The sequence below is a fragment of the Diaporthe amygdali genome (genome assembly GCF_026229845.1).
Source record: "Diaporthe amygdali strain CAA958 chromosome Unknown NODE_12_length_1037015_cov_66_201586, whole genome shotgun sequence".
NCBI lineage: Eukaryota > Fungi > Ascomycota > Sordariomycetes > Diaporthales > Diaporthaceae > Diaporthe > Diaporthe amygdali.
Genome location: NW_026517032.1, coordinates 900,487 through 912,898, shown reverse-complemented (window position 1 = coordinate 912,898; position 12,412 = coordinate 900,487). Strand labels below are relative to the sequence as shown.

General features: G+C 53.4%; 5 protein-coding genes across 5 annotated transcripts; 3 read left to right on the top strand and 2 right to left on the bottom strand.

Moving 5' to 3' along the window:
* Positions 1-256: 256 nt before the first annotated feature.
* J7T55_001988 (uncharacterized protein) lies at positions 257-895 on the top strand (the record flags this gene model as incomplete). The annotated part of the gene is made up of 1 exon (XM_053142907.1): positions 257-895. The coding sequence occupies one exon, from the start codon at positions 257-259 to the stop codon at positions 893-895; it is 639 nt and encodes a 212-aa protein (XP_052994440.1).
* Positions 896-2,103: 1,208 nt separating this feature from the next.
* On the top strand, positions 2,104-3,294 carry J7T55_001987 (uncharacterized protein; the record flags this gene model as incomplete). The annotated part of the gene is made up of 1 exon (XM_053142906.1): positions 2,104-3,294. One exon carries the CDS (start codon positions 2,104-2,106, stop codon positions 3,292-3,294), a length of 1,191 nt encoding a protein of 396 aa, XP_052994439.1.
* Positions 3,295-4,056: 762 nt separating this feature from the next.
* On the bottom strand, positions 4,057-5,618 carry J7T55_001986 (rRNA O-methyltransferase fibrillarin; the record flags this gene model as incomplete). The annotated part of the gene is made up of 6 exons (XM_053142905.1): positions 4,057-4,129; positions 4,351-4,388; positions 4,503-4,716; positions 4,773-5,236; positions 5,313-5,440; positions 5,501-5,618. The coding sequence occupies 6 exons, from the start codon at positions 5,616-5,618 to the stop codon at positions 4,057-4,059; spliced, it is 1,035 nt and encodes a 344-aa protein (XP_052994438.1).
* A 451-nt stretch (positions 5,619-6,069) lies between these two features.
* On the top strand, positions 6,070-7,116 carry J7T55_001985 (60s ribosomal protein l17; the record flags this gene model as incomplete). Its single annotated transcript, XM_053142904.1, has 4 exons — positions 6,070-6,072; positions 6,253-6,466; positions 6,699-6,886; positions 6,964-7,116. 4 exons carry the CDS (start codon positions 6,070-6,072, stop codon positions 7,114-7,116), a joined length of 558 nt encoding a protein of 185 aa, XP_052994437.1.
* Positions 7,117-8,295: 1,179 nt separating this feature from the next.
* J7T55_001984 (uncharacterized protein) lies at positions 8,296-11,826 on the bottom strand (the record flags this gene model as incomplete). The annotated part of the gene is made up of 2 exons (XM_053142903.1): positions 8,296-8,952; positions 9,028-11,826. 2 exons carry the CDS (start codon positions 11,824-11,826, stop codon positions 8,296-8,298), a joined length of 3,456 nt encoding a protein of 1,151 aa, XP_052994436.1.
* Between the last annotated feature and the right edge of the window lie 586 nt (positions 11,827-12,412).

The window sequence follows — 12,412 nt, the reverse complement described above, 5'->3', positions numbered from 1 at the left end:
CCGGACAAGTGGCGCTCGCTTAGAAGAGGTGATGGAATCCAAAATATTAAAAACGGATGAGCGGCGCTCCTAGTGGGAGGCTCTGACTAAGTCAACCAGCACAAGGTCCAAGTCCAGGAATGATCATGCGCGCCGTGACGGAAAAAGGTGTATGTGAATGCTGTCTATAAATTGTCTGCATTCAGTCGATTGAAAGAGCGACAGAGATTAAGAAATCCAAAGATTCTCCTCACCGAAAGCCTAGTCCAACTTTAAGATGGCCGCCGTGCAAGTCAGCCAAGCCGAAGCCGAAGAATACTTCAAAGAGGCTCTAGGTACACTGGCCTGGTGGACTAATCAGAGCGACCTCGCCGACTCACTGATCAAACTTCCTGAAGACCCTCGTTTCCAAACCAATCCATTCAGCGACGACGAAGTGCGAGACATCATTCGCAGCCTCACCCCCACCCTCTTCAACGCCATTGGAGTCTCTGTCTTCGTGTATCCCTATGAGCGCTACAAGAAGAAATACTTCGCGGCACGCGGTACTGTCGACGGCGCCAGCCGCGCCTTCGCTGCCGCGACGTGGTCAACCCAGGCCGCCTTTGCAGCGAGATTCCCGCAGAGCACCGTGCAAGTCTGGAATGCGCCGGGAGCTGGTGCAAGCTGGGCCGCAGATTGTGTCAGGAACTCTTTTGCTCATGCGCAGAGCAGTCTTGTGAAGGTCAATAACGGGACAAAATTGGAAATCTGGAATTCGCAAACTGGCGAGAGGGCAACGGCTAATTTCCGGGTGCTGATGGATCCGAACGACTTTTTGCTGTTGGTGAAGGATTGGACGGAAGCTTTTTTGCTGAACGCTACAGCGTTGAACCATTTGGAACCATTGCAGAAGTTGCTGACACAATTGCTTTAGAAATCATCGTTGGAGACTGGGAGGCTTCGGTAATTAAGAACGTACTTAACTCAAAGCTAGCTTAATCTCATAAGTCTACATGGCGTCCATGTCCGGCAGATATAAGTTTTCATCTCTAGGGCTGGCGGTAGGAACTACTCTCTATGTATAGCACGATGGCGATGGACCTAATCATTGGAACCGCAAGGGTACAGAGCAGTGATAGACTTGAAGTGGAAAACGGTCATTTTCAGTAAGAAATAGCTCGATTAGCGCGCGACACGAAGTAATGTCACGGAAGTAAGCTGGGAGCAAAATAGAATTTTTTATTATTCCATCTTCGTTGTGAATCTGGCTCCAAATTCGCAATATATGAAAATGTTGTTCTCCTTCGTTAAAAGTAGTATGAAGAGGAATGAACAGCCCTCAACATTGATCATTCCTCATTCTGCCCCAGTGGGCTCCTCTATGGCATTTCGGTGGATGCTACAACGGGATGATCACCTTTTGGTCAGTCCTTGGCTGGATGACCAATCGTAGGATAGCTTCAAGTGAGATTTACATTACACAGGTGTGCTATTATTGTTCCATTACTTTGACAGTCTGGGATACCGATGCTATATGCCACCATCCCTGCCTACGTACGCATCTGTGCCGTACGAATGTTCAGCAGGCACAAGAGCATCTAAAGGCCGCAATGTGACAGCCTAAACATTCGCAACATATTTGCACGATTTTCGCCGTCACATTGCGTTGACAAGACTTTGATGTCTGAAGACCACTGTGTCTCGGTCATTGTCTCGAGGAAGGCAGCCTTTGGGTGTGCCTGCATAATGTCTTGCATTTCATGTCTTGTAATAAAGATGCGATACATCATGTTCGCCGATGTATTCTGGAGTCGTCCATACTTGTTTTAACATTGGTCTGCCGAGGAGGCTTACATCGAAGGAGTAGGCTCCATATCTAGTATTTGACCTTCCACTTTGTTCACAGTTTCGCTCTTTGTCTTCAGTATACTCGGTGATTAAGTCGTCTGCCTTGCTCACAAACCCGAGATCTCGGCCGGTTCAATGCGTTGTATAAGTAGGTTAGGTCTCTCTATTACCAAGTCACCGAACACCAGTTATAATGCCAGCCGACCAGTTATCGCGCGTTCAATTCATTATTGTCTTCTACAATCGTTCTTGAGAAAGTCATCTTGATGGACCTGAGATTCTGCTGAAATCATCATGTCCAAGAACAAAAATCGAGGCGGCCCACGCAAGCCACGGCATGCGAATAACTTCTCGAGCGATATCGAAATGAAAGACCCTGAGCCCTTGGGCAAAGAGCGCATCAAGTCAAAACCTAAGAATTCTAGTCTGGCGGCTAAGAACAGCTGCGATAGACGAGGCCGAGTCGGCAAGCACTCGGCTTCACCACCGGCATTTCTCGCCGGCCTCCGCAGCAAACCACAGAAAGGCGGTGCCGACGGCCTAGACAGATGGGGACCGAGAAACAACAGCGTGACAATGCTCGCGCCCCGATCCAGGACGGTAAACCGGCGATTGAGTATCATCTCTACGGCATCTACAACGCTCTCGGCACAGCAAGCAGGGCCATGGTGCGACAAGTGTGCAAGCCTGAACCGCCGACTCCACGGCTATCTGCTCGAGATCCTGAAGAGCGGAGAGGACGCCGTCGACGAGTGGGCTTATGCGGTTGGCGCATCGCCGGATCAAATGGAATGTGAGCCAGCGCCGGAGAGGATCATCCCGGAGGGTTTCCGGCGGTGCAGTCGACAATATCAGCTGTGTGCTGCGAAGCCCGAGTGCGATGCGGCAACAGCCATGCCCCCTGTGCCACCCGGGTGGTCTAGCACTGCATATTGGGGTGCAAATCCAAGTCAGTCTCAGTATGCATCTGATCAGAGGCAGGCTGTGATGAGCCCATACTCTGACGTCGGCTCAGGAGTCGGCTTCGTCCAGCGCACACACCAGCCGATCCTTCCTCCTCCCGCAGGTATCGCCCTTCAAAACCGTCACACTCTTGTTTCAATCCCCGAGCACGCGAATTCGCAGCCTCGGTGGCCTGGCTCGTCATCTCAGACACCACTGCCAGGTCCACAGACGCTTCTGCCGCCATGGAACGTCGAATCTCAACGAAGTTTGGCCGTCTATCCTGGCTACGGCCCAGCGCACAACTCGCTCTCTCAATTGGCGCATCAGCAATCCCATATGCCCATTGTTTCGTCCGACCACATCCATCAGCAGAGCATAGGAGTAACACGGGGTTCACCAAAGCTTGCCAACGGACAGGTCCAGTCAACCCTTACGGCCATCGTCGATTCGTCTTCTTACAACGAGGCTCTGCGTGCCATTGGTCAGGGCCGGACACTCCTCTGGGAGCAAGACACGTCGGATTCCGAGATTCCAGAGTAGCAGACGGTGAGACAGCCCCTGATGGAGGGATGCCTCAAAGCGCCAGCCTTGAACATGGGACCGTCCTGATGCTCACAGGGTGGATTGTGAGGCAGCAAGCGAGGTGCTGCCAGAGCATAGCGTCAATGATGGTGAATAATGTTACGCGAGCATTTTCGAGAAGAAATGCATCATATGGTCGAAGGGACTAGCGACTGGTGTGAAGGAGAGCACAGAATCTTGATCTCGGGGAGATCTGGTTTAGCAGAGATGTATGCTCGGGTCAGCTGTACCACGTTGGCCGGCTCCTGCACATGGCGACTGCTCTTATTCGAGCTCCGGCTTGATCATCTTGATGACAGGCGTCCAGGGGAAAGAAACGAATGAGCTGAGGGATTAGATGGAGGACCTCCAACCCAAAATATAACGATGGACATCGTCGAGCATACGACACCGGAGGTGGAGACGTGTGTGACTTGAACAGGTTTCCGTAAAGTGATAATGGATTGATAACGAAGTAATGAATATTGTGGTATCCTGCAGAATCAAGAGCAGTGGTCTTGGTAAACTATGATTCTTAACTAGTGATCATGTCCGCTCACAGTATGTGTCCTCGGACGGAGAACTTAGAGTAGAACATTCCCGTGACTTTATTCCTTGACACTTCTCCTGTTCTCTGGGTGCCGTTCAAGTAGCCTTTTCCGATTGTTGGCTGCCTTTCATCACCCTGACCTCTCCCATGCAGAGATTTTATGATCCCGTCTTCACGTATCGTCCAGCTCCTCACGGCTGGACAAGATTTTGAGGCCGCAGCGTCGAGTTGTTGGAGCACATATCAACATCGAGCGATGAGACGCTGGAGCCCACATGATATGTCGAAGTTTTTGGTCCCTCTGAGAATGTAGTAGAACACACGTGTTGCATTACACGTAAAAAGCCTGACAGATGATGCCCATGAACGCCGTTTTTCGCCCGTGCCGAATCGAAGAGAGAAAAACCATCCAACCGACAGAACACCCTGAATCATCAAATAGCAATGGAAGATAGCATATTCATGCCCCAGTATCATTAGCTCACGGCACAAACTCCTTCTGCCTGTAGACTGCCGAAACCATCTGTACGAAATTGTTAGTGAGATTCTCCGGGAGGAAAGGAGGTAGTGACGAATGAGAAGGGGCTGTCTAATATATATATATATATAGAGGCAGATAATCCAAGAAATAACTTACGGCGTGATCTCTTTCGTAGGGTTCCAGAGTGAGCTGTTCCTTGGGGAAGAACTTCTCCTGCCTCAGCTTCTCAACCTCCTGGGCGAAAACTTGCTCCGGTGGTGCGGTAGAGTCGATGCAGTTTGCCTTGATGGAGATGAGCATGCCGCCACCTTGCTTCAGGAAGAGCTTAGCGTTCAAGGCGACGATACGGGCTTGGTCAGGTTGAGCAACACTAAGAAAGGTTAGTCCTGGCGTCCAGAATGCTAAATTCGTGCAGTCACAGCTTACTCGGCAAAGATGAAGTCGACCATGTCGACGAGCATCCGGTACTTCAGGGGTTGACGAGCATCCTCGACAATGGGGACGACGTTTGTGCGGCGGGTAGCCATGTTGATCAGGTCACGGCCAGAACGGTGAGAGAACTCAACGGCGTAGACAGTTCCAGTAGGTCCAACGATGTCGGCAACGTGGGAGACGGAAGTTCCAGAGGCGGCACCGAGGTACAAGGCCTTGGAGCCAGGCTTGATGTAGATGGACTCGAGACCACCCAGGATACCGGCAGCCAGCTTCGATCGGAAAGGGTTCCAGACACGGTATTCGGTCTTGGTTGCCGTACCATCCTCGCTCTTGGCGTTCTCAATCGCAACACGCTTCTCGTTGTAGACGGACTCGCCGGGGGTGAGGTTGGCGGTTGCCAGCAGATCTTCCTTGCCGCCGCGAACGACAAAGACACCCTTGTGCCTGTGGGGTTCCTGAACACAGTGTATGTGAGCATCAATTCGGGACTATGCAGTCTTGCTCGTTCACTTCTGGGACTCTTTGACATACCACAATCATCTTCTTTCCGCCCTTGGGACCGCCAGCTGCACCGCCGCGGCCACCCCGAGCACCACCACGTGGAGCACCGCGGCCACGGCCTCCACGACCGCCACGGTCACCAGCACCACCACGACCACCTAGTAGTTGCGATTAATTGAGTTGTCCAGATGCCATGGGGGATACTTCAGACAGCTTACCTCGGAAGCCACCACCTCCTCTGCCACCACCGCGGCCGCGATCACCGCCTCCACGGAAGCCGCCTCCACGACCCCCGCGGTCACCACCACCACCACGTCCTCTAGGGGCGAAACCCATTTTAAATGGTTGATTAGGATGTAGTTCCGGAAACTTAAGAAAAATGGAGTCGCGATGATCTATTCGATCTCTGCGTTACTGCGACAGGGCAAGATGTCACTGCCCGTGGATAAGTGAAGGGTTGTCGAGTGTTGCAGTTGCAGCTGGTGAGGCCGACCCAAAGAGCTTTTGCTGCTGCAAAAAAAGATTGGAAAAATTTCGAGGCCAGGGTCGGCGCAGTACCAAGGTACCCCCGCTAGCGCAGGATGGAGCTTCCGCTAGGCGGGGCAGCAATGGGAAGCCTGATTGGCTGGAACGCAAAATGATTTCACCGGCTGCCCGCCCACAGGACGATTGGGAAGGGACGACTGGTCCTTAGACCGGCAAAAAACTTCCCAGCCAGCCAGACCCGTAGACGACCATCAACACCCAACGACGACGACGACACCATCTCCACATCAACACCGTCAAGATGGTGAGTGCACCCCCGATTTTCGAAGCCCCAGACGAGCGAATTGCCGATTGCCCCAGCACCCCCGGGCTGCTGAATTGTTTGGATGCCCGAGGCGAGGCGGCTGCGGTTGCGACGAGCAATGGGACTGCATGGCGAGGCGACTCTGTGTTGAAGTTCTGACATTGACCGTTCCACCCACAGGTTCGCTACGCTGCCACCGAGATCGCGCCCTCCAAGTCGGCCAAGGCCCGCGGTGCCTACCTCCGAGTTTCTTTCAAGAACACCCGCGAGACCGCCCAGGCCATCAACGGCTGGAAGCTGCAGCGCGCCGTCAAGTTCCTTGAGAACGTCAAGGAGAAGAAGGAGATCGTCCCCTTCCGCCGCTACGCTGGCTCCATCGGCCGTGCTTCGCAAGGTACGAACGATTCTACACACCACCACAAACCGTCCGTGACTGGCGATATGGGACATTTCGAGGATTGGTGTGGGGCAACTGTCAAGCGCCGCCACACGGGCGATGGAAAGAGCTTGGGCTTCCAGGGTTATCATTCTACTCGACTGGGCAATACCTGGGCAATGAAGGAGTCGACGCCAGGACAAATCCAACTGCGCAAAATGACATGAGGCTGACAACATATGGTGTATAGGCAAGCAGTGGGGTGTCTCCCGTGCCCGATGGCCCGTCAAGTCCGCCGAGTTCCTTCTGCAGCTCCTGAAGAACGCCGAGTCCAACGCCGATGCCAAGGGTCTTGACACCAGCGCTCTGGTCGTCAAGCACATCCAAGTCAACCAGGCCCCCAAGCAGCGCCGACGAACTTACCGTGCCCACGGTCGTGTATGTTATGGCCCGACGTCTCAACCGCGATGACAAATGCGAATATTGGGAGGACGAGTTCTGACATCGTGATCTAGATCAACCCCTACATGTCCAACCCCTGCCACATCGAGCTGATCCTTACCGAGGCCGAGGAGGTGGTCCAGAAGTCCGAGGCTGTTGTTGGCCGTGAGGAGCGCCTGAACTCGAGGCAGCGTGGTGCGCGCACGCGCAAGGCCATCACCGCCTAAATCACCCGGGCGGACTAGGTGGTGTTGTGATGGATTGATGGCTCATTCATGGGCCAGCAAATGGGCTTTTGTGCAAAGGGACGGCTTCGCTTTTTCTGGGACCCGGTGTATTGAGGCATGGCATTTCGGGCAGTAACGGTCTGGCATGCGAAAAAATATCCAAGACGGATAAATCATGAATGAATTTTCCCCCGAATACCGAGAACATCCAGCGAAATTCAGGTCGCGGTGGTGAGGAGGGGGCCGGCCCAGACAGACAGGATGCGTGGGTAGGGGCCTACTCCGTAACCAGCTACCGGCCACCACGAGTGAGGCAATAGACCAAGGCCAAAAGTGTGTTGTGGAACGAATGCAGACGGTCAATTCGTGAGCAGCATTCTCGTGACAGTACGTACATAAAGAGGCCATAATCTACGTTGAGTGCAACAAGGCAAGCCGTGGAAAGGTGCATGCTTTGCCTATCAAACTGGCCATTCACTACAATAGTTGCACATGTCAGGATGTGCCTCTGAACTATTTCGGTTGAGCGTAGCCTGGGTTATGTGGAGACTCGAGCGCCGCCTCGATGCGAACCCAGGTGAGCGAGGACTGAGAGCCCACGATGGCCACAACCGCAGGTCAATCCTGGCACATCTCAAAAACAAGAACAAGGTACAGGAATATCCTTCTTTGCGATTTTTTTGGGGGGTGTCAGTTCACCCTCTCAAATAACTAGTCAACATGCTAGCATGCCTGAGTCGCTGGCTACTGCGGCTCATGAAATCTTTCTCGGCCAGTACCTGCCACTTGCTCACTGATCTCCAATGACCTGTAGACCGAGGCGAATGCGTATTTGACCTCCAGTCGAAAACACAGTGTGACACCATGATCCACGCGAGAAGACCTGCCAGGGTGCCATTTCCACGCATTGTCCACAAAGAGACCTGATCCTCATTCCCCATAGACAATCGACACACTATCATGAGTAAGCGGATCCGCGCTCTACTTTCACTGACCCAAATATTCTTCCCTTTCATTCGCAAGGGCCAATGCAAGACATTAATCCAATGATAGTACACCAAGCAACAAAGCAGCAACCTGACACTCCTTTGCTCTCTGTCTCCGCCTTTATTTTCCGTTTCTAGGTCGTAATGTCTTGTAATTGGTGGTCAGTCAGTACAGGATGGCCAAGGCAGTTCCCTATATGCCAGTATGCGGCTGGGAGTTGATCAAAGGAGATCCATCCTCGCCGGCGTCTGAAGCAGGGCTGCTGTGGCCAAGACCATCTTGCGACGCCACAACCTGCTGCTCGCTGCTCTGTACAAGATCTTCTTGTGATACAACATCCTGTTGCTCGCTGCTTTGAGCAAGATTAATTTGCGGTCCAACGTCTTGTCGTTCACTGCTTTGGTTAGGACCACCTCGTACTGCAACAACAAGCTGCTCGCCGCTCGGGAAACCCCCGTCTTGCGATGAAGCACCCTGTTGGTAGTTGCTCTGGGCAACGTCACCTCGTAATGCAAGAACCAGCTGCTCGCCGTTCTGCTGGGTTGTATTGCTGGATGTTGTAGCGACTGGTTCAGCTGCATACTGTGACTCATTGAGAGCTCGCAGGGTCTCCGCAGTGAGCCCATTTCTAGCTACAGCTGGGGGGTCCCTAAAGCGACTGACAAAGGGTGGTGGAGGTTGGTCATCTTCAGACAGATTAAGATACGCGTCGTCGTCCTCATCTACACCGTCGTAGGGACCGGGCGTGTTAAAACCATCTCCAGCGTTGTTACCCTCGCCGTGATTATCGTCCTGGCCGCTGTCGTGGTCATCATCAAGGTCACCTGGCTCCGCAGGAACCACATCGTCCTAAGTGTTGAGGCTCTCAATCTGCTTTCCTTTGGACTTTGGATCGTTGACCTCCGTCTCAGCAGAGCTGCACACAGTGCCGTGGAAACGACCAGAACCAGGATCAGGGTTGCCATCGGCGATGGCGATCTGTTTGACAATGTCGTCGTAGATGTCTTCCCAGCCGAAGCCCAGTCCGAATATGCTGCTCAAGATTTGCCGCTCGCTTTCGGGGATGTAGTTAAGGACTTTTCCGAGCAGACCGTCGTTCGAGATCAGCATCTGAGTATCAAGATCTTTTAGCTGATTTGGTAATTCAATGTCGTGTTGAACCACCAGTGGCTCGTTCGGAATGATCTTCCAGTTGCTGATGTGCGACGATTCAATGAGGGCGTAGCCGCAAGACTTGAACGTGATTGTCTTCAATTTGTCCTGTCCGCCGCGGTTATCGAGAACATTCTTAAACTTCGCAGAGAAACGTTGCTCGGCCGTCTTGACGTTGCGGTAGTGGTGGTCGTCAGGATCTATGCCCTCAAGGTGGGCTTGGACTGCTTCAGACGACATGTCGAGACTGGCAAGGATATGAGGCCAGGAAAACAGGCGCCACCTGGAGTTGGCCGGGTCATGCCCACTCTGCTGCACAGGGGCCACAGGTTGATTAACGGCGACGGCACCTGCGCCGGGGTTGGCGAGCAAGAAATGTGTATTCTGCGCCCAGCCATTCGGACCGTGGAGATTTTGAGGCAGGACAACAGCAGCATGTTGAGCACCAGCAGCGGGGGCGACAGGACCAGTAGCAGCAAAAGGAGCAGCAACAGCCTGACCACCGTGGAAAGGCGGCATGTGCATGGCATTGTTGTTGTTATTATTGTTGGCGCCAGCAGGTCGTTGAAGCTGAAACCAACTTCCTGGTTCCGCTCCGGCGCAAAGAGGCCAAGGCCAATGCGAAGGTTTGCCCTGTGGTCCGGGATGAATGCTAGGCTCAGCTGACTTCGACGGGGGGCCTGTCAGAGATACAGACTCGAGCTCGAGGTCTCTCAGCATTTCCTTCGACAGTTTCTTGGCGATATTCAAGAACACATGAGGGGTAAACCAGCAATTCTTGAGAGATAATTTCTCAACATCAGGCAGATTGATGAGATCTTCTTCGCCGAAGTTGTGTTGCAAGTCAACCATCTTAGATGCCTCTGCGAGTACGGGAGCCGGCATGATGTACCGGTCGCGCTGACTCTTGCCCACAGCGAACTCACCGCCACAAATCCACTCAAAGGACACATGCTTCATGTTCTTCTGCTCACCGACAAAGTTGTGCAAAAGCTTGAAGACAGCTTCGTAGGTCTCGATGGGGCTGATGCGGCTCTGGGTAATCCCTCCCGTGTCGTCTTTGTGGAGCCGGCGCCAATCCGGGATGACGCCTAGTTGAAATGAGTTGAGACAGGTCATGGCCTCCCAGAATTCTGACTTCATCAGAGAAGGGACATGACGACCTGAGCAGCGTGCGATTGTCAGTGTGCGAAGGGCGTGAAACGAGTCTTTGTTGTCCATCACGGCAATAACGTATGAATCCATCAGGGCCCGGTGAGCCCACTCGAGTTCTAGGAGCATCTCTACCTGAGAAGCAGTCAGGTTGTTTGGGGTGAGGCCGAAGACCCGTGCATGAGCTGCGCTAATGACATTTTCCTGGTCATCATCGCCAACCAATTTCTCAATGAGGAGAATGATCTCCTCTTTGGTAGTATCCTTAGTGATCTCAAAGAGGGGCACCTTCTCATGGCGGGATGCGCCAGAAGCTGATATCTGCTCAACCCATTTGACAGCGCGCCCCTCATCCTCGAGGAGGCGCAGCACGGCCCTAGGCCACTCATTTGAGTCGTATCCCGCGTTCATGGCCATCTGCTTCAGGATTACAAGGCTCATGGATCGATCGTTGTCTTCGTCTGAGTTCGGGTCTGAGTCGGGTTCAGCATCGCCGTAGATAGCGGGTCTGAAAACGGGAGGCAGAACGCGACGATAAAGGGGATTTGTGTCTGGACCCTGTAGGTAGCCTAAACCAGCATCGCATGAGATGCCAATCTCGCTGACCACTCGGAGGAGCTGGAAAGCTTTCTTCATGTGCTGTGTCTCGTCTGCAAGCTTTTCTATGCCCTCGAGTTGTGCATACCGCTGGTAGTCACTAATCGGCCACCGGTACAGGCCCCATGGAGCGGGAACAATTTCTTGATTTAACTTGACGGGAGGACACGCCAGGTCCGCCTCATTGAGCTCGAGGGCCAGAGCGAATTTCTTGATGTGGGTGGGCCCGAACTGGTCGAATACTCGGTACCCATCCGAGAGCAGAGAATCCTCATCCTTTGCTATAGGACTCGCCCAAGCTTGGATGTCGTCGCCGTCATCGGTCGCGGCGGACTCGTCGGCCCTCTTCTTTAATACCAAGCCGTACTTTTGTTTGTCCAGTGCGATGCCCAGATCAGTGTTCAAAGTGCCGTAAAGCGCTTCGAACTCTGGGCGAAATGGAACGACGACGACTCGAAAGAAGCTGTCGGCAAGTTTGGAGTCGAATTCGCGACATACCAGTCGCATTGCCTGAACGTCCCTGCGACTGAGGTATTGGATGATCAAGTTGAAGATCTCGACTGGGACATCATCCAGCGGCCACGTCGCACGGAGCTGTACATCTTGAGGATGGTTGCGCATAGTGCCAGGCTGGCCATCCTCGATGACTTCGGAGGCTGAGATCGTAGGGTCGGACACTGGGGAATCCGGCTCAGGTTTCGCAGGATCAAGATCACGCACATCGGCTACCATTGCACTCGCAGCCGAGCTAAATGCGGGCGGACTCGCGGACATCCTGCGGCGCTTAGCTGGTGGTGGAGATGAATTCGCGGTGCCCGACATCGTTCGTGGTGCTAGAGTGTACGATGGTAGCTTTTAAGGAGTACTGGAGCTTGTGTGACTGCCCTTCGTTTGCTGGGTCGGAAGAGCGAGTGAGTCAGTGTAGCTCCAGTTGTGAGAGACCCTGTGCAGTCACGAGGTCACGCGGAAAGAGATGTGTGGTTGGCGAGATCTGCAATCGGACTGCCTTGCCACTGTCTCTGTCGACGGCGGCTTGTTTGCGCGCTTGCTTGCCGACAGTCTGCTGTCGATCGCAGCGCAGCCTCTTGCCTACAAGTTCTTCCTATCTTCTTGTGGCAATCATTCAGATTTTCAACGTTGCGCGCAACGAGGAGAGGAAGGACTTGGATCCAAGGCACGTGATGGGTGTTGCGCCAGGCAAGGAGGACGACGAGGTGAATGCGATGTCAGCCTGCTTCAGGCAACCGTGAGAGTGGCTCGTTGACCGTTGGCCGTTGACGGTTGACGGGACCAAGACGTAGGGCAGATGGAGCATCCAAAGACTGGGAAGAAGGGGGAAGAAGATAAGTATGAATTGATATGGGTAGCAAATGCTTCCAGCAGCAGCAGCCCGTCACGTCTGAGTGGA